The 20,156-nt window shown below is 31.3% G+C and overlaps 5 protein-coding genes across 12 annotated transcripts; 2 read left to right on the top strand and 3 right to left on the bottom strand.

The window, feature by feature from the left end:
* Positions 1–4,683: 4,683 nt before the first annotated feature.
* Positions 4,684–6,554, bottom strand: Nipsnap (protein nipsnap). 2 transcript variants are annotated; one of them, XM_033477921.2, is made up of 6 exons: positions 6,419–6,554; positions 6,118–6,287; positions 5,819–5,992; positions 5,475–5,640; positions 5,130–5,397; positions 4,684–5,038 (listed from the first exon to the last, which is right to left on the bottom strand). In XM_033477921.2, the coding sequence occupies exons 2-6, from the start codon at positions 6,198–6,200 to the stop codon at positions 4,890–4,892; spliced, it is 840 nt and encodes a 279-aa protein (XP_033333812.1). In that variant the 5' UTR covers positions 6,201–6,287; positions 6,419–6,554; the 3' UTR covers positions 4,684–4,889. The 2 variants fall into 2 exon arrangements, with proteins under 2 accessions (XP_033333812.1, XP_076380587.1); XM_076524472.1 differs by lacking the exon at positions 6,419–6,554 and having other exon boundaries at positions 6,118–6,384.
* A 157-nt stretch (positions 6,555–6,711) lies between these two features.
* slx1 (structure-specific endonuclease subunit SLX1) lies at positions 6,712–8,376 on the top strand. 2 transcript variants are annotated; one of them, XM_033477922.2, is made up of 4 exons: positions 6,712–7,104; positions 7,354–7,519; positions 7,591–7,642; positions 7,731–8,376. In XM_033477922.2, exons 1-4 carry the CDS (start codon positions 7,032–7,034, stop codon positions 8,286–8,288), a joined length of 849 nt encoding a protein of 282 aa, XP_033333813.2. In that variant the 5' UTR covers positions 6,712–7,031; the 3' UTR covers positions 8,289–8,376. The 2 variants fall into 2 exon arrangements, with proteins under 2 accessions (XP_033333813.2, XP_033333815.2); XM_033477924.2 differs by having other exon boundaries at positions 6,712–7,519.
* Positions 8,377–8,826: 450 nt separating this feature from the next.
* Positions 8,827–12,402, bottom strand: LOC117224790 (transmembrane protein 53). The gene is made up of 5 exons (XM_033477925.2): positions 12,188–12,402; positions 11,278–11,485; positions 11,037–11,189; positions 10,526–10,651; positions 8,827–10,296 (listed from the first exon to the last, which is right to left on the bottom strand). Exons 1-5 carry the CDS (start codon positions 12,400–12,402, stop codon positions 10,024–10,026), a joined length of 975 nt encoding a protein of 324 aa, XP_033333816.1. The 3' UTR covers positions 8,827–10,023.
* Positions 12,403–13,934: 1,532 nt separating this feature from the next.
* Positions 13,935–15,895, top strand: LOC117224791 (jerky protein homolog-like). Of its 6 annotated transcripts, none has more exons than XR_004491329.2 (5): positions 13,949–14,089; positions 14,177–14,345; positions 14,417–15,441; positions 15,542–15,626; positions 15,721–15,895. XR_004491329.2 is itself a non-coding variant. In XM_076524473.1 (4 exons), exon 3 carries the CDS (start codon positions 14,723–14,725, stop codon positions 15,407–15,409), a length of 687 nt encoding a protein of 228 aa, XP_076380588.1. In that variant the 5' UTR covers positions 13,949–14,089; positions 14,177–14,345; positions 14,417–14,722; the 3' UTR covers positions 15,410–15,441; positions 15,542–15,895. The 6 variants fall into 6 exon arrangements, 2 of the variants coding, with proteins under 2 accessions (XP_076380588.1, XP_033333817.1); XR_013034106.1 differs by having other exon boundaries at positions 14,417–15,465; positions 15,541–15,626; XR_013034107.1 differs by having other exon boundaries at positions 13,935–14,073; positions 14,417–15,626.
* Positions 15,896–16,155: 260 nt separating this feature from the next.
* On the bottom strand, positions 16,156–20,070 carry Mcm6 (minichromosome maintenance 6). Its single transcript, XM_033477928.2, has 11 exons — positions 19,691–20,070; positions 19,430–19,573; positions 19,031–19,295; positions 18,758–18,960; positions 18,481–18,682; positions 17,873–18,403; positions 17,497–17,802; positions 17,086–17,422; positions 16,822–16,941; positions 16,599–16,738; positions 16,156–16,523 (listed from the first exon to the last, which is right to left on the bottom strand). Exons 1-11 carry the CDS (start codon positions 19,780–19,782, stop codon positions 16,410–16,412), a joined length of 2,454 nt encoding a protein of 817 aa, XP_033333819.2. The 5' UTR covers positions 19,783–20,070; the 3' UTR covers positions 16,156–16,409.
* Between the last annotated feature and the right edge of the window lie 86 nt (positions 20,071–20,156).

The raw sequence follows: 20,156 nt of genomic DNA, 5'->3' as shown, positions 1-20,156 counted from the left end.
GTTTTTGTCTTCATTTTGTTCCCACCTCCATAGACACAAGTATGTGCAACTTAATCTTAGGTTCCCAAATATCTAATAAATAAGTATGTACACATCTAGCTCCACACACTGTGCCAAAATATAAAACAAGAGGATCCATAAAAAAGCATCTTAAAATACTGGAATATGTAAATTCCATAAGTATCAGAATCTGAATTAATTTGTACATTGTACACAATGTAATGCACAGTTTAAAATGTAATGCTACTAATTACATCTATGGCCTGCTCATAGTTGTTTATGTTATACACTACATGAATTTTCTGATTTATGGATATAAGATGGAGCTCAAAAATATTATTCCTTAAATTATAGTCCATTTAATAATGACTGGGTTTATATTGAAGTGCAAATGTAAGTGTTATAATTATAGTGCTTCTGAAACAGCCCATGACTCCTTTTTCAGCAATTTTGATTAAAATCAGCCTATTTGATTTGTAATTTATAATTTTGAGTCTATCAAGATATCCAATGGATATACAGTATGTTCTACGTACATTAATTAGGTTGTGACAACATTAAACAGATCATGTGATGTCAATCATATCATTTAATACTAGTGTCTTTTTAATTGTTGTTTCATATGCTGTTAGCATAATATTATATTAAGACCAAAACCAATCGTCATTGTTTTAAATGCACGATCATGTCTTTGTTGCACTGCTGCTATTGCAAATCAAAATGTGTCCAAGCTTTTTCCTGTACTATTCTCAATGTATCTAAGTCTTCCAGAATGATGTGCAATTATTTTATACCAAAAGATTTTGATTCTCTTGTTACTTTATTCCTATTCGATCATGGTATTTTAAATCTCGATCAATACAATTCTAGACTTTACTTCTTTTTAGCAAATAATCAATCATCAAATATAATTCTTAACATTGACTAACATTGTGAATTATTTTGGTGTAATGTCCTGTTTGATTGATCTACCATTTGCACAATTATATGAGTCCCGTATGTTGCTGGACTTTCTTAACTCCCTTTTAAGTACACGGTTTGATCCACATGGAAAGACCCGTGTTTCTTGGGACCTTGACTTCATTTAACTTTTGCAGTATTCTTATTGACAAGTTAAAATAGACCTAGATGCACATTTAAATGGATCTACTATGTTTAATCTATTCAATCTTTTTATCTAAACAATCAGATTACCTTTAGTATGAAGGTATCTAAAGCCTTTGACATTTCTTCAGAATGCATATCATTATATTTTAAACACTACACACTAACAGAAGTAATATTGAAGTTATTAATCTACTTCTTCTACTTGTTGCTTACTACATTAGTGATCAAATTAATTCTATTAGTTGATATTGTGTTCTATGAATTTAATGGGACATTATGATTATGCTATATGCTTCATATTCATAGTTGGAAAATAGATTCCATTCTATCATGACATATATTAAAAATCTGTAAATCAGTCTCTTGTTGCTTTTAAGAGTTGAGCAATAAGAAAACCAGTTTAATTTGTTCAATTTAAACTGTACTGAAGATACTTACCATTATTACACTAAGAATCATTGTTTCTCCTCATCGACTATCGTCCATACACAACTTTGTGATTCATACCACCATAGAAACTTATTCTCTGCATAATATTGTAATGCATCTAAAACTTTTTTAAATAAGGATTACATAAATAAATTGCATTTTAAAAGTTTACATAAAATTAATAAATACATAAAGCAAGAAGTACTAAATGTATTATATCGTAACTTAGTTCTCATAATTATTATGCTGAATTACAGCTGAAGTTATAATAAATGCATAACTTAACTAATCAGTTTGATATTTCCTTTAATATTGTTATGTAAAAATCAACAAAATTGTTGAATTTTATATTTACTTGGTCAATGTAGCACGACTTCTCTATAAGCTGATTGTATGTATATGTATGTATGTATCAGAAGTAAAGTAAAAAAAACATAAATTGCAATATTTCACTATACATACATCTGTGTGACTATCAGAACAAATTATTTAAGTATTAATTTAATATATTACATTTTATTGTTGCTGGCATTTTGTAAATATTCATTCGATATGCATAAGATTTTGATATGGAATATTAATTGCGATAACTAGTATTTAGTGTAATTAAATGTACTGAGTTTTCTAAAGCTCTGGTTATTGAGTTAACACTTCGAATTTTAAATATAATGTATAAGCTAGCCAATTAAAAATAGGCATGGCATATCAGTTATCTATTATTAATTGATAACTTATGAAAATTTGATCAACATATATATTTCTTATATGTGATTTCACAATTTTGACAATATAGTTTCTCTAATAATACATTTACATTCAGTAAATTAAAATGCTGTATTTATTCATATCTTATACATTTTAGTTAATAATATAAAGACATTATTTTTATTGAGTACCAAATATGCTCGTGAATACACTATCTTACAATGAATATGTTAATAAATAATTAATTTTATCTATACAAATTGGAAATATCCACAACAATTGATGTTGTGTTTTAATGAAAAAATTAAAAATGTTTTATAAATGTTTAACTATTCAAGAATTAACTTTTATGAAATGCTAGAAAATAGAAGAACAATTCAGAGCATATACATATGTTGATGGAGATTTATGAACATTTCGTGGCAGTTAGCTGCACAAGATCTAAGTGAATACAAAAATTAATCTATATGTAAAGATCATATTGTAATTTCAAAATTTTTTGATATAATTAGAGATACTAGTAGAATATAATAGGATATTTGCTATCCACTTCATAATAAATTACGTTTTTTCTAGTATTGTATTAAGTCCAGTTATTTTATCTTATATTTAATGAATGTGTATGTATATGTGTATGATGTATTTACAGTATCATTTGATATATTATATAAATACTAATTTTTAATAGTTTTAATTTATACAGTTTTGCAAATCAAATTGTACACTCGCATATATTTTGTGATAATTTGATGTCATTACCGATATAATTAAATTTTTTGAATTAATAGTATTTTGTTTATACTTCATTTGGTACAAAATATTCCACATAAGTATAAAATGAAATGAAACAATTCACAAAGATAATGAATTATGAATTGTAACAATTAACCCTTACTTGAAATCAAACAATTAAAAGTTTTGTTACTCTATGTCAAATGATTATATTGTGTAAAGTGTTTTAGAATTTGTAAGGTGATTTTAAACATTAGAAAAACATGTATATATTTGAAATTGTTCCTGCATCTGTTGAGATTTGTTCTATTTATAATTTAAATACAATAGTTACAAAAGTATGAACTATTGTATAAATATAAAAAAGCTAAAATATCTTCATTGCAGTAAAGAAAATTTATAATTTGTACAAAAAAAAAGAACATAAAATAGATTATAATGTTTCTTAGTATATAGTATAATAGTAATAAAATCACAAGGTTTTCTTCTGTATTATTTTCAATGCAATATATTTATATTATACATTTTTTAAAATGTACTAGTTCATCTATAGCATTTATTTATAAGTGAGTTTGTGTATATCTATTACAGTCAATTGACATAGAGTAATCCAATGTCAACATTTTTATATTACTACAGAATTTTATTTTTACTTTTTATTTTCATATCCAAAGTAATATGATTACCAAAGTGTATTTATTTATTTATTTAAATAATTAGAAAAAATACTTTTAATATTTGTTTGTGTATGTACTAAAGTTCATGTATGTTTTAATACTATCAAGCATGTAGTAACTTCTCCAATAACATGTTAAATTTTGTGTGATTGTAAACAAACTTGAATGTAGTCAAATTTTGTTTTAATTGTTTTACTTTTTCGATCTCCAAAAACTCATTGGTTGAAGTTAGTGCTACATCAATCATAATTACTGTTCCATATGTATGTCATAAAAAAGAATACTTTCAATTCTATAATAATCAAATGCGTGTACTGTGTGCATTGCATATGTGTACATTAATGCAATAATTTCTAATAAAATGAGCATTGTAGATCATATCAAAGTCGTCCTCCAATTTAATAACTCCAATTTATATGTGTAGATAAAAAATATGTATTTCATTAGCATTAAGATAGGTATATTTAATTTTTTAACTTAGCAGTATTAATTAAATATCGGCAACAGACTCTACAAGTCATTACAAAAATGAAGTAACAATAATGTGCTCACGTAAAACGCTTTTCTATAATGCAAAACGGTAATCTATGATACTACAATTCTTTATTATAATGATAATAATTATTATTTTATTATATAAATATATTTATAAAATTTAAACAATAGATATTAATATCTTTGTAAAAATATTGATTTTGAAATGAAACAAAATATAAATAACAACTCATATTAATTTCTGTAATTATTATAAATTATCTTCCCTAGTAAATCTAATCTAGTATATTAAATAAAAGAAAATACAAAAATATTGCGAAGACTAAAGTAAGCTATAAATCTGATAGCTGAGAAAGATACATGCTTCATAATCTTTTCACTTTTTAAGCCTAATTGTTTTCATTATCATGTATTTCGATTAAAAAAGTCTTCAAGAAGTTTTTACCAAATTCTAAAAATCCATGAATACATTAATTTATTTTTTTATTCACATACAAAAATATTTGTAACCTAAATGATAGATCATAAAGCACTACAGTAACAAAGAAATTAAAATTTTATTAAAATATATTTTAGTAGTTGTAATACAACAAAATATTACAATCTCTTATACTGAGCACATAATTTACACAGTAATAAATGTAATATACATTGTAACAAATGCCTGTAGAATGTTATAATATATGTAGAGATAAAGAATCAGTTAAAATATACAAAAGCATTTAAATTCATGAGATAACATTCTTATTTGGTTGGTGAAAAATTAGTGGGACTTAAAATACGGGAATGTGTTTCTCTTATTATTGGTACCGTATGTGCAACACATCTATCCCATCCTGGAGATCTCCATGCACTTTCACGAGTTTCCATTCGTGCATGAAGACTTTTGTAGCCTAAAATTATTTTAATTACACATTACTTTACTAAAACACAATTACTTTGAGGCATTGTGAAATATTAATATAATACTAAATTTACACTTACACCAAATATGATGAACATTATACAATCGGCCAATTTGTGAAAAAAATCCACCGAAAGGTTCATTGTTATGACGTCTAAAATTAATGGCTTTTGCCCAGTTATTTCCCCATTCTATCATCCCGCCAGCATTGAGCCTATAACTACGTATTTCATATATATTTGAATCATCTCGTTTTGTAGGATTAGGCCAGTAGCTAAATGCCAATAAGTATTGCAAATAGCGTGATCGAACGTATTTGCCACCTTCTTTAAATAATTGCTGATATGCCTAAAAAATATACCAAAGTATTACTATTTTATTTTATACATATTGACATAGAAGTAAATTTTTCAATAATATTTTACTTTATCCTTAGACAACTCAATTTGTGCATGGTCAACACTATCGTAACCACCGTTGTATCGCCATAGATGTAAAGTTTGATCGATATCTCCAGCTGTGACAATCCATGAACCAACTAATTCCAATTGCAAATCAGATTTTGAATTTAGAAGTTTAACAGTTTCTTCGCTGTAATACCACAACATTTTTCTATTATACAAGAACTCTTTGCGTATTTTATTTCTTTAGTATAAACAAAATATAATGTTTTTAAATAAATTTAAAAGAAGAACAATAACAAATTTTCTTACGAATGCATTTTCTATTTAATTATACCTTCTACAATTCAAAACAAAGATTCACTTACTAATTGGTCAAGTAATTGTCAACGGAATCAGGTCGCATGTTGTGCGTATGCAAAGCATAAATAACTCCTTTATCCGACAGCATCCGTGAATGAGGCTCTTTGGTTGGATCGGATTTTTTTCGCCATTCTTGCCATTTACTGTCACTCTGTAGAATCGGTGAACTTGCAAAAGATCTACAACACACACGATGTGGCTATTGCCCTAAAACGCCGCCGCTTAGACTGGGTCACGTAGGTTTATACGCGAAACATATGAAAAAAGAAGCGTTCCCCAAGCTGTTGGAATCGTGTTCGCCTACCGGCTGTTAATAAACGACGGTAATTTTAAATTGCCTATTGCTGCGATCTGCGCGGCTTTGAATCTTCTGAAAACGGCAGCCATTCTTACTGACAATGAGAATGAGGATCCTTCCGTAATGATCTTTGTTGTTCTGTGTCCAATCGAGATCAGAGTCCGATTTCGTCAGCGCTGCAATTAAATACGCGGCGCCTTCGATCAAAACTTTTGATGAAATTATCGACTAACGTTCTTGATTTACTCTTATTCATAATCTCCATTCGCGACTTTTTCTTTCTATATATACATACAGTAAGACTTACGATCATGGAAAATACTGTAGACTGATAGCGCATGCAAAGTTTAACGCCACAACGCCTGCGTATTCTGATAAGCTCATTGTTACTTGTTCCATTTTATAAAACTTCAGAAAAAAATAACTGCCTTCTATATGTGATCTCGTTTTTTAATAAAAGCCAAACAAATGTACATAATTTTCTTTGTAATGCAGAAACGTATAAATACATATATGTATATGTATTCATCACTGAAATATACCGAAATTAATTTTGACTAACATTATAGGAAATGTATTTACAGTAATATTATTAATTTTTATTTGCTTTTTGACTAATAACAATTATAAAACTAATTCTTGTATAATTAATTGTGTATTAATACCGTACTAACTGACTAAATTACATTTTCAGATGTTTTGCAGAGTCGAATATGTACATATGTTCTTTTGAATTAGTAGTTGAATTAGTAGTAGTAGTAGTAGTAGTAATTGGAATTTCTTTAATGATTTAATTTTTATACCATGAAAATAATGTGTTTCTTTTATTTGTCTTATTTAAGTAATATGGTTTATGTTCAAATATTTGTACTTCTTAGAAAGTATACATATCATAATATGGATACATATCATTACTATCCATGATAACAAAATTGTTTTGCAATGTTCACGATTCACGATTAACCCGATGTCAAGGTTGTCAGTTTAGAAAAGGTTAGGTTTATTTGTATTTCAAAATAAATGTTAGGTTATAGACACCGTAATTGCATTTAATTTAATAATTTAATTTGTACTATGTAGAGTACAATACATAACATTCAATTTAATGTTATATTTAAGAAATAATTTGCATAATTTTTTGTATTAATTGCACAGCAATAAATTTTATAAAAAATACTTTATATTGTTTTATATTTCAATGTTCAAATATATATCACTGATTTATTAAAATGGATGATGCAGAAGTAATAGAGCACTTTTTTGGAGTATATTTACTCTATAGTATGAATCCTAAGTATAAAGGAAGGACATACATAGGATATACTGTTAATCCTAATCGTAGACTTAAACAACATAATCGTGGTAAAGATGTTGGTGGTGCTTGGAAAACAAATAATAGAGGACCATGGTAGTATTCTTTCTATTAATTATACAATATGAAATAATTTTGTAATGTTATATTTTATAATATACTTTTAGGAAAATGGTATTGATTGTTCATGGTTTTCCAAATAGTACAGCGGCACTCAGGGTATGTTTATTAACATTTATACATAGTCAATAGAAAGGCAAATGTAAGCAACTGTAAGAAATAAGAATTAATTAATCTTTATTTTTAGTTCGAATGGGCTTGGCAACATCCTCATGTTAGTCGCCGTCTCAAACATGTACCCCGAAAACGATCACAACAAAAAGTATTTGAGTTTTGTCTAATGATTTTGTCAGAAATGTTGAAAGTTGGTCCTTGGTGTGGCTTGCCTTTGACAATTCGTTGGTTGGATTATGAGTTTTTTGAAAACCATTCTAGTTCTATCACAGCTCCAATGCATATGCCCATATGCTGTGGGAAAATAATTTCTCAAAAGATACAAAACTCACAAAATGGTGCTAATAATGGTTCAGAAAATTTAGATTTAGATAACTGCACTACATTTTGTTCTGTATGTGGTTTATTGGTAAAAGGAAAAGAATCAGTCCACTGTGTAAAACCCAGTTGTCAGCTAGTAGCGCATTTAATTTGTTTAGCAAATTTGTTTTGCAAGGATGGCATGCTTTTACCAGTAGATGGGACTTGTCCATCTTGCCATACTAATGTTTTGTGGGGTGATTTAATTAGGAAAAAATTTGGTTGTTATGGGGACTTGAAAGAAGTCAATGATGATGATGATCATGTATAATCTCAATGATGTAAAAGACGTAAATTATTAATTTTTTTGCTATATAAAGTAATTATAAAACTAGAAAATTATAGTGATTATCAATGGATTCAGCAACAATTGTCTTCCCCTTCGTAATTTGTTGGTAATATACTATATAAAGTTTGGATTAATCATATTACATAATTTTAAAGAAAATTTTAATACAATAATAAATATTTTACAAAATATTGAATAAGTACATAAATGAGAAAGGAGACATTCCAACATTAGAAATTTTTGGAAAAATATGTAATGGATAGAGACAATATAATATTTGCAAATAATGTAAATATAATTACATAATGCAAATGATTTAAAAACACATTTGCTACAAAAATGTTAAATATTATCAAATTTATTCAAACTTTATTCAAGTATCAAATTAAGAAACAAAAAAAGACACTGAAATATTTAAATAAATTTTTCGTCACAAGATCTTTTTCAAAGTCTTTGCAAAAAGATAATCTAATCGATGTTTTATTATCTACCTAAATAATTTATAAAAGAACAAAAGGTGTATATTTATCAGTCTTTATTCGTAACTAATCTCGTCAGATCAAAATATATTTATATATACATATTTATATTTGCGTATGCATATATACGTAAACATAACATTATTTAGTAGAGAGGAATACAAGAAAATTCTTCAGTTTCGCCGATACGTAATTACGCCATATAATGAAATCGAAAAGTAAATCAAGACCAGCTTGATCGTTTTGTGCGGGCTTGTGCGCCGATACTCGATTAGCTCGAATCTCAAAGTCTCAAGATTTCGATACCTTATTATAACTTTCTCGGGTACACTGCGATCACATTCTCAAGCGTCTAGGTTACTAAATCTAAATTTTTCTTTTCCTTCCTTCTGTTTTTGTGTTTGTAACACTTCATTGTTAGATGCGACTACAGTCATGGCTCAACATAGTAAGCAATTCTGCTTTACAGTAGTACATAATGTGTTTGGTAGATCGCTACATAAGATTACAGATTTCCGAACAGTCGTTCCCAAACAATAAGACTTGCAATTGCATATATAGATATATGTATCTTTATATTGTAATACTGAAAAACGGATCACGTGCGCGCTTAATTTCCAAAAAGAACGCGATCGCATCAATTTTAGACACATCGACGTGCAGAATTTAGCAAATGAAGTAGAAAGCAGAAATTGAACAAGCAGAAGGGGACAAAAGAAGGAAAAAGAGATCGAGTTGACTGTAGTTCTTGATGTCGGCATAAAAATTCGAGTTCTTCCAGTTCGCAAAGAATCAGTGTTGAGTCTTGTTATAATCGATCGATATTGAGTTTGAAAAATTCAACATAATATATTATTGTGATTATATTTTTCCACGCGCAATTATTATATTTTAAATTATTATAACTATTATTAAGCAAAGTGCAGTAATAGGTCGATGAAACGTACGGATGTTCGATTATCATAATCAAAATTTATTTTCTGTTTTTTATATATTTAAAAACATCTGAAGCCTAATTGTAACGCGAAGCAAATACAAAATAAAAGGGAATGCAAATAAACAAGACTCAACGCTGACAGAAATACTCGTTTCGAGAATTCAGATTCGCTGGCTTGAGAAAGAGGACTCCAAATACTGTATCCGTCAATCCTCTCAGCCCTCCAGTTTGTCCGTTTTCTCACGGGCGTACGAAATGCGACGCTTTCATCGATCATGTGGCTAATTTAATATGGATTTTTCTAATTCAACTGGTTGGTAGCTTGGTGAGGTAGCACCACCCTTTTGGTGAAGCCTGGCATGGTGTCATATTTCTGTAAACTATTTTCATCTTGCGACGACTCTAAACTTTCGAAGTTCGATGACGAGAGACATTCGTGCATAAAGTTGTAAACCGTGTTTACATAAACGTCAGGATACGTGGCATAATGCTTCACGTGCGGGGAATTCATAAAAAGCACCAGTTGCACCCGCACGCCACGTTCTGCTCGTCGGCTGGCAAACTTCTCGACATCCTTGAAATGAGAACATAAGAAGTCGATTAAATTGTTACCAGTGTCAGTTCCTATTGTTCTTGGCAAGCTTCTGCACTTGCTTCAAAGCAATTAACGTTCTGTTAAAACAGAAAGGTTGGAAACGATACTGCGTTCATCTCTACAAACAGACTACCTCTTGCATGATGGTGATTTAATGGTGCATCAAATAATTGGATTGTAAATGAGAAAGTTTCTAAAGAATTCTTACCGATGCTGGGATTAAAGTGTCGGTATTCGAATAAAGAAACATTTGCGGCCAAGAATAAGTTTCCTCCGCTAAGGCGATCGGGTTGGTTTGCACGGGATAATCACGTCCGAAAGTATGGGCGACTATCTAAACGAGTGGTTCATATTGTTAATATTCTTAGACCTGCTTAGAGACGTATAACATTATTAGACTTTCGAACGAAAATGAATCATACGATCATTATTTTGTATTACTATTGTATTACTATTCTAGTAATTTTTTACAACGGGCGTCGAGAGTTTGACAAGCGTTTTCAACGGCAGTCGACTCCAAGTTGGCTCTAGTCTTATCATTTAGATTTATAAATAACATACAGAATGTTGAATACTTTTCTCGATATATCTGTCCGCCGTCTCATTTTTAAAACCCATTAATTTACGAATACCATAAAATACCGTTTACAATGCCGTAAAATGTGTAATGGGTAATATCTAAGATTATATTCTAAAATAGGTAAAGTCAATGCATATACCTCGAAAAACCAAAGTATGGATAGGAAGATTGTAATGAAGAAGGACATTGGTATGTTTGTAAGCGGAGTTCCCCCTATGATGGCGCTGATCGCTTTGAACAGTGCAGTTAATCTTCTCTCACCTGGTGCGCTGTCAAATATTACCCCTTTGACCTACGAAATCGAACAATTGACTAATTTGAACAAACAATGAAAAAACGGAAATATTTAAAAAACGTAGGGTGAAAGTACATCTTCTCACCATAAGTGGCGTGTCAGCCTGCTGCATTGCAAGGCTCACATGTTGATAAAGGAACGCGCCACCATTACTAAAAACGTGGAAAAATATCGGATGCTGATCCAAACTGTTATCCGTGATCACTTGGATCAATCGTTTCCCAATATGAGGCATTTTGTCTCTTCGCCAAAATAGACATTCTACTGGCGCCGTGTACCTCAAAGTGATGCAGCTGAAGACAAAACAATACTTGTGGCCAATTTCGAAAAATTACTACAAATAAATTAGACCAAAATAATAATGAATGGATTCCGCAAGATTCGACCAAATCAATTTGGTCAACCGATTTATCCAATTCGATCTGCGCCAAAGGATTATGCAATTTTATTAAGATTCAGATTTACTTGATTTCTCTATAACGGTGCTCGGAATGCTTCGGAACGCAACATTAGGCTCCGCCACTTGACTACCGCCCCAGCCGTAGTGTGGCGATGAGCCGGTGGAAGCAGTGTGGAAAGCGACGCGCTGCAGTGGCGAGCCGATTGAAGCAACGCGGGGAGCGAGAGGCTTCGGCGGTAATCAGGAGGCGGAGCCTAATGTTGCATCCCGAAGCATTCCGAGCACTGCTCTACAAGACAAATATCAATGTGCAATCCGTTCATGTACACGCTTTATTTATTTTGACTTGTTGAATATACTGATACAGTTTGGTCGCAGGGGAAACGATCTCAACGAGGGACCAGTCCGCGTATCTATCCTTCCTCAACTTCTGCGCACGAAATAACAATTGTCGTGAGATTGTGAATTCAACGGGTACCGCGTCTATCGAATTTACCGTGTGAATTTGTTGAATGGACATGCGATTTCTATATAGAAACACGAGGAAGACAAATTCTCCTGTGTCGAAATATTTGATTTAGAAGGGTTTCAGTACCTCTTCTCCTTGTAGATCGCGCTGTACTTGGCCAGATATCTGTCCTGACAGCCGGCCCATCCTAGCAGCACGACTACCGGACGCTTGTCCTCCTTGTAGACGAATACATACTTGTCCTGCTGATCCTGTCCATTCGTGGTCAACGTTGGATCTTTTGGGGATGACGGGAACGATGGGAACATGATGTAACAACCGAGATCCTCTTGATCGCTCATCTTTTCTGCTTCTCGTCCTCCTTCCCACGAGGATGCGAGAGAAAGAGGGCGAGAAAGAAAGAGAGAGGGCTAACGGGAGCAGAGAATCGAACGGTAGCACGAGGGAGGATAACAACTGCCCCTCTACCTCGACGGATCCTCGGTTTCGAGTTGAGCTTGCGTCGTCGTTGCCGGAATACCGGGTTCCTCTGATCGATACCAACACATCGCGTATCAAAGTTAGGTCATGTCGCCGACGAGGACAGCGTTGTTCACATACCACAAATGTTTCTTCCTGATTCAATCAACCCGGCCCATGGTTCTATCCTGTGTTATCACGCCTTGACCGCCTGAATAATTGTACAATTAGGCGTCCAAAGTGATAAGTATATTTTAAATAAAAACTTTGATCTTTCGAAATATATATAGCACCATACGGAAAGAGTTTCTAGGCACAGATGGCGGTTTATTCTGTAACGAACTAAAATAGATGATCATTTACATATTGTATTTTTGCACTTCGTGCTTGCTACGTAGAATGATCGAATTCGCTATATTCTGCGCATTTCACATTTTCTGCTGACGCAATGAGTCGTACGTAATCAATTCAATGCGGAAATAAAAACTACCTTATTTCATATGTAGAACTTAATATGTTGTCGAAAAGCAACTTATTTTTATAAAGTTCAGTTCTTATCTTACCACTTACAATATGATTGGTATTCCATCACCGAAAAATGTTGCGAATATTCATACATTCGAATTATTTAAAATGTGTAACTTGTTCTTGGCAAAAGAAAATTAATTACAATATTTCTTCCACGAATTTTACAATGAAGAAACAAGTTTAATATGTTTAAAGTAATAATAAAAATTTCTATATCAATAACTGATATAATTTTATGTTATTAGTTCTGAAAAGTTAATAGTATTTTTTGAAATGTTTCGATTTTGCGTATCATGATAAGGAAGCATTGAAATAATATTTTTTGTTCGTGTATAAATTACATTTTGAACAATAGTAGCGAAGCCCTGCCAAGTAACTGTACAGCGTCATTTTACGTGGTAACACAATGCCGAAACTAGTAGCTACGTTATCGACAGGTCACGAATTTAGACCTAGTAGCACAGACGAGGTATGGGAGTAGATGTAACCGCATTCGTGTCAATATTGGTTCAATCTGAACCCTATTTTCACATATTTCTAAACGTTTCATCTGGCTGCCTTCGGGTTTCTTGCAGCTTCAACCAATCTCCACGTGATGCGACCCGGGCGACCCCGATCTTCGATCAATAAAATATTGTAGATCAAGTATCATAGCGAGCCAATGGCTGTAATATAAAAAGTTTATTCAGTACAATCTGTATAATATTATTTAATAATTTGTATCAATCAATTTGGTTATAGACAGTTATAACGAATAACTAATAGAATTCGAGGCACAGAAAAACTTTTGAAGTAGAAATATTTTGGAAGATTACTTTGGTGAATCTCCTTCGTTGCAGACACATTTCGAAGTTCGTAAAGGTTCTAGCTTCAAATTTGAAAAAGTCGTTTGAATATAGACGCCTTATGAATTTGTAGCTTGCAAATCATAAAACATGCCGTAATACGAATGAAGTATACCGAATACTCGATCCTCGCTAAAAAGTTTAAATTTCTTAAACATCGACACAGAGCGGAGAGGATCGGTGACTATATTTCTCTGTTAGTACAACGATTTCAATTTGAAAATAATTTTGGAGATTCTAGAAAGTGAGAGAAAATTAGAAATAAAAAATTTCTTATTTATAGACGCATGCGGACTGACAATTGTTTGCTACAAAAATTGCGACAATACTACAATCTGAATCGAGAGAGACCAATAAAATATAACTCATGTAAGAAGTTGAGTTATGTTTTCAAATTTTACGGAGTTCGGTCCGGAAGAGATTGGAGAGTCAAAATACACATACAGATTTGTGTAAGAGAAGTCTAATTACATTCATTAATAAAAGTATGGCTAACAACCAATCAGACCCGCATTCTTTCCAGATGATTTCTTTCCAGCCATGCAATGACAACTGCACATATGTACATATATTAATCACTTACTGTACTACACATGCATACGATCTGCATGTATGTAGACACATTTCTTGAGTGAAACATCCTTACATACATACATACATGCTTTGTCTCTATATGAGCCGTGAGCCTATGCAAAAGGCCTTCTGAGGCTTCTGTGTGCATTATAACCTCACTATATATTGGGCATTGTTTAGCAAACGGTGATCTGTACTGGCGCAAAACATAAATACGTAATTATTATTAAGTAAAAGAAAGTCCTCTAGAATCTAGATGACGAATCATAACGAGTCCGAATCAAATACAATGGCGAATAGCACTAGTATTAGGAATAGGACCGCGCTCACGATAGGACAGAAAATCGAAATTTCGGAAAAATTGGAGTGTGGTGCTTCTGTCAGAAATTTAGCTAACGAGTATCAGATACATCCTACCACTGTACGCCGCATTCGACGGAATATAATGTCAATGCATCATCTCGCAGAACAAGGGATGCAAGTATGGAAACGAAAGAAGTTACGAAAACCTGCGTTCGAGGATATAGAAAATCGTTTATATGTGTGGTGGTTGGAACAAAAAACATTAGGAGACCCAGTCACAGACTTATTATTACATAATAAAGCGTTAGAGCTGAATGAGGAATTCGGTGGACCTTCGACATTTAAAGCAAGTGCAGGCTGGATAGCAAAATTCAAAAATCGTCATAATATACGGTTGTTGCATAAATTTGAAAAACATGAAGGCGATGACATGGTAGAAGAAGAACATATAGAACAAGATAATATGGAAGAAGTTGTACTTGAAGAAAAGGCACAAATTGAATATTATGAAGAAGACACCAGCAAAGTAGAAATACAACATGCACTAGAAACACTGTCAAAATACGCAGAACAAGCACCACGTTTTATTAAACTTACAGTAGAAAACTTAAAAGATTATTTCTTGAGAGAAGAAACTTGAAACATAACATCAGAGGATATACGAGAAAATGGGTTAGTCACCAATTTCAAAAAAGATAAGTTATATTTTTTAAGTATGTGTAATGTTCTGTTTTTCTTTTGGTAGTAATGGTTCATATTTATCTGTTTACAGCATGAAACATTCTAAGTGAAGGAATTGAAACTATGGGCACCAACTGAACATGATGGATTGGAGTTTCAAGAGACTTTAAAAATTGGTATGAAGTTAAATGAACATTATTACAACTTAACATGTGTTTAGCTACTAATTAGCGATGAAATAACGTAGTTCTGTCATTGTTTATTATCTAGTGCTTCTCTAGAATCAAAAGATCCACAAAAGATGACCATTAGGTTTGGAACATCATTTTTTACTTACAGATGAGTGAAGTACATATTATATGTAAATATTAATACAAATATTATTGTAAATATTGTATAAAATTTGTATATAAATTGTAATAATAAATAATACTATACAATAGAACATTTTTTATCATCTTTAGTAAAGCAACAGCTGGGATACAGAGTAAAATTCTAATTTAAAAGTCACTTCCGATGATGAAGCATCATGTATTGAGTACTATTAGGCTCTGGCTGCTATACAATTATTTTTAAAAATTAAGGGGTATTTCAGCAATACTGCATTGTACAATATTTAATTTATGCAACATAATGGACAACCAGAACGCATGTGTATAATTTTTAAATTAGTTCGTTTCATTTTATGTATAATCATAGACATGCTTATATGTCGACAATATTTATTTTAAAAAGTACATATCTAATGATAACATATTCTCGACTTATTAACAGTAAAAATTTGTCAAAATTCAATTGTAGAACATTTAATTTAGAACTGCACCGCTTTAATTTCATTAATGATGTAATTTGATGAATATAATTACAGATTGTTACATAAAAAATATTGATCGTCCTCTAAGTAAAATAGTATTGAGATTTTCAAAATCTGCCTTCATTAGCTATTTTTAAAATGTAAATTAAACATCAATAATATAATTAGGATGTACAACAAGCAAAGGATCATCTTCATCTTCTTCACCCTTATCTTTTCGTCCAAGTCCAGTTGTATGCAGAGGTATTATAATTTGATCCTACACAACAAAAGATTTAAACAATTTAAATTCAATACGATTTAAATTACTTTTAATAAAATCTTTAATACATACATGATATGTTAGTCTATCAATAATTTTTTCAATGAAGTTCTTCCTTTCTAATAATTCTTCTTCTGAATCTATCTGATCTTGTATTTGATCAAGGTACCAAGCTACTAATTCTGTTTTTCTTAATCCACCTTTGTTTTCGTCTATAAAAAAAGGGTACTGTTTAATTCAAAAGATTAAAGAAAAGTCGACAACTGATAATTGTTGAAAGCTTAGAATAATATACCTGTAGGAAATGTTTCAGCTCGAGTTTCTTCGTTTCTCATGTACAATATTAACATGTTGGATAAGCTCTTATACTCTTCGAAAGACATTGTTAACTTTTTCTTCTGTACTTCTTGTGTTTCTAAATGTAATATATATAAAATTTAAAAAAGCAACTTTACTGATATATAAAGGAGTTTTTGCTGTCTTGTTATTGCATTAATAATAATCGCGGTAGAGAAAATATTAAACTTAAGTAAAATATAAATAACTTGAAATAAATTACGTTGTGTATCAATTGCGTTATCATCAGTATTATCTATTGCATTTAGAGCAGCCATAAGTGGTGGAGCATCATCCATATTGACATCAAGATTTCCATCTTCAGCTTCTTCTAAATCTATGTCTGGTTGTTCAACAGTAACAATACTTTTGCTTAGCAAACGTTTCGCTTCTCTAACGTGTCTTGCAGTAACTTCATCTGAGCATTCTAATTTAGCCATAGCTTCTGATAATCTGATAAGGCTCTCTAACTGTCGGACAGTAACTTTCCATTTTCCAGAACCACTACCAGTTTTTTGTCTAAGTGTTGTGTAACTATCAATTAAGAAGTCTGCAGCTTCCTATAAAATTTGAACTAATTAATACAAATTCTGTAATAAATAATGAGTTTATATTTAAAAATATATATAAATACCTGGTTTAATATAGGTTTGAAGTGTTTAGCAAAATTAATATATCTCACAATCTCTGATTGCGAGTATACAGTCTCAAAATCTTGCCAATTATCACAATGCAAATCTATTATTCTTTTTGCTATCGCGTTATCTACAACTTCATTGCATTCATCAACTATTATAAAGAATAAATCAAATCTAGACATGATAGGGGCTGTTAATTGAACATTTTGTTGTAAAGATTTTTTTCTATCATACCGTCCACCAACGGGATTAGCCGCTGCTAATATTGATGTTCGAGCATTTAGAGTGGCTCTCACACCAGCCTGAAAATATATGTCTGTAATAACAATATTTGACACAAAAATGAAGTAAGATTTAGTATATGATTCAAACCTTGGCTATCGAAATTGTTTGTTGTTCCATAGCTTCGTGTATAGCTACCTGATCCTTAGGATCCATTTTATCAAATTCATCTATACAACAAATACCTTGATCTGCAAGCATCAAAGCACCTGCTTCTATAACAAAATCTGGAGATTCTTCGTCTCTTACTACAGCAGCAGTTAAACCAGCTGCTGTAGACGCTTTTCCCGAAGTGTAAATTGCTCTAGGAGTAATTTCTGCAACACTCTTCAAGAATTGAGATTTTGCTGTACTAGGGTCGCCAACAATACAACAATTTACATCTCCTCGCAATGAAGTGCCTTCTAATGTTGTTTTGGCAACTCCACCAAAAAGCATTAGAGTAATCCCCTTTTTAACTTCATCGTTACCGTGTATCGAAGAAAATAAACTATTAACGAGATTCTGATAAAGATTTTTATCGCGACTCATTTCATATATACGATTCCATTCCGCTTCGGTCATTCGTTTCTTCATCATTTCTTGCGATATTTCTTCCATGTTTGTCTCCGTTCCGCCAAACTATGTAATAATATCATATATGAAAAAGTGTTTACAGAAATCTCTTATCATATACTTATAAAAGCCTTATTCTGTACCCTGAAACTTGTAGGTGTAACGCTGCAGGCCAGAAACGCAGTTTTATATGTCAATTCTCTCGTTCCCAGTGCTTTCAAGCCTGTTACACCTTCTCCCTGCTCAGCAGGCTTTTGGCGTCTCGAACTACTATCTGCTTTTATACCTGGTAGGGAAAGAACTCCCACATCTGGCACAACTATCATAGTGCCTGTAAAGTCATACCTAGAAAAATATAAAAAAAAGATGATTTAAGCTCTGGACAAATTTTAAATGATACAATTATTTTTAATCAAATACCTATCTCCTGCTTGTATTGTTTCTACTGCTTCTGATCTCAGAATTATTTCAAGTGAGCGTGGAATGCAACCCTTAGGTAATTCTGCTTGGGTTTCCTGTACTCTGATCTTTTGAAAATCTACAAATATTGAATTGTCCACATCTAGCATAAAACGTCGCCTGTTACTGCAAACTGGATTGTGGCAAATCGTTGGATTTGTAAACTGTAAAATGTTATTCATATTATAATAATATAACAATAAGAATATTTACATAGAAGTGATGGTACTATACCTTGAACTGTTGTTCTACATTTTTGATAACTGCATTGCAATCCATGCAAATAAATGTACCAAGTACTAATTCTGGATGGACAGGATGTGTTCGTATTACTTGTCCAGATATACGTATCAATGTTCCTAATTTTGATGCATTTAATTCCCTTAATTTTTGTCTGGTTGGTACTTCTACAAAACTTACATAACATTCTTTCTCTTTTCTTAATTCTGTTACATCTTTGACAAAATTATATACTGCTTGACACAGATATGGATAAACCCTGTAAAAATTATATATTATAACTTTCAATATGAATAAGTCTACTAACTAAAAATAAAAATGTAATTAGATTATATTATTAGATTGTATAATAAATGATATATTAATAAATTAAAGATTATAATAGTTCCTTACCTGTAATACTCTTCCACTATAGTTGTTGAAAGTACTTGATTGTATTCATCTACATCATCAAAAGTCACTTCTAACGTACAATGTTCTGGACTTACAAGCTCTTTTGCTGGTTCAAGATATTTTACAATTCCATCTTCTTTAAATCTGATTAAAACAATGTATTATAGATTATAAATAGATTGTACAATAACTTTTTGTGAAATATAGTACAAACGTTTTTATATAGTAGTATGTGTGTTTTAATATAACTTCAAATCTTACTCTTCAAGGAAATCTTGAAATAACTTTTGACATTTAATTCCAACTTCGTCAGGTACACGTATACGAGCAGTATTTGCATCACCAGCATCCATTCTTTAATTATTGATAGAATCAATTTGTCTGCACAAAATTTCACTTCATTCACTATTGGCTTTCATACAAACAGACGGGAAGAATTTGGCGGGAATTCTGTCGTATTCTCATGTTGATATGTGATGTGCGTATGTTGATATGCGTACTGTACATTATTTTTATGTACGCACTTTATTCTGTTGTATGCACACATTTATGTATGTATATAAGCATATATATTATATAAACTTACAAAATTTGATTTTTATATCATTTTTTAATTATCAATGACTAAAAATTTCATTAGACCAATCAGGAAGAGTGTAGACAATATTATACGAAAAACAGGTAGAGTTCACTAGTGACCAGACCTCCCAGCAATGAGATTGGACGA

The sequence above is a fragment of the Megalopta genalis genome, chromosome 9 (genome assembly GCF_051020955.1).
Source record: "Megalopta genalis isolate 19385.01 chromosome 9, iyMegGena1_principal, whole genome shotgun sequence".
NCBI classification, from domain to species: Eukaryota; Metazoa; Arthropoda; class Insecta; order Hymenoptera; family Halictidae; genus Megalopta; species Megalopta genalis.
The sequence above is the reverse complement of the archived record's forward strand: the minus strand, read 5'-3'. Positions and strand labels throughout refer to the sequence as shown.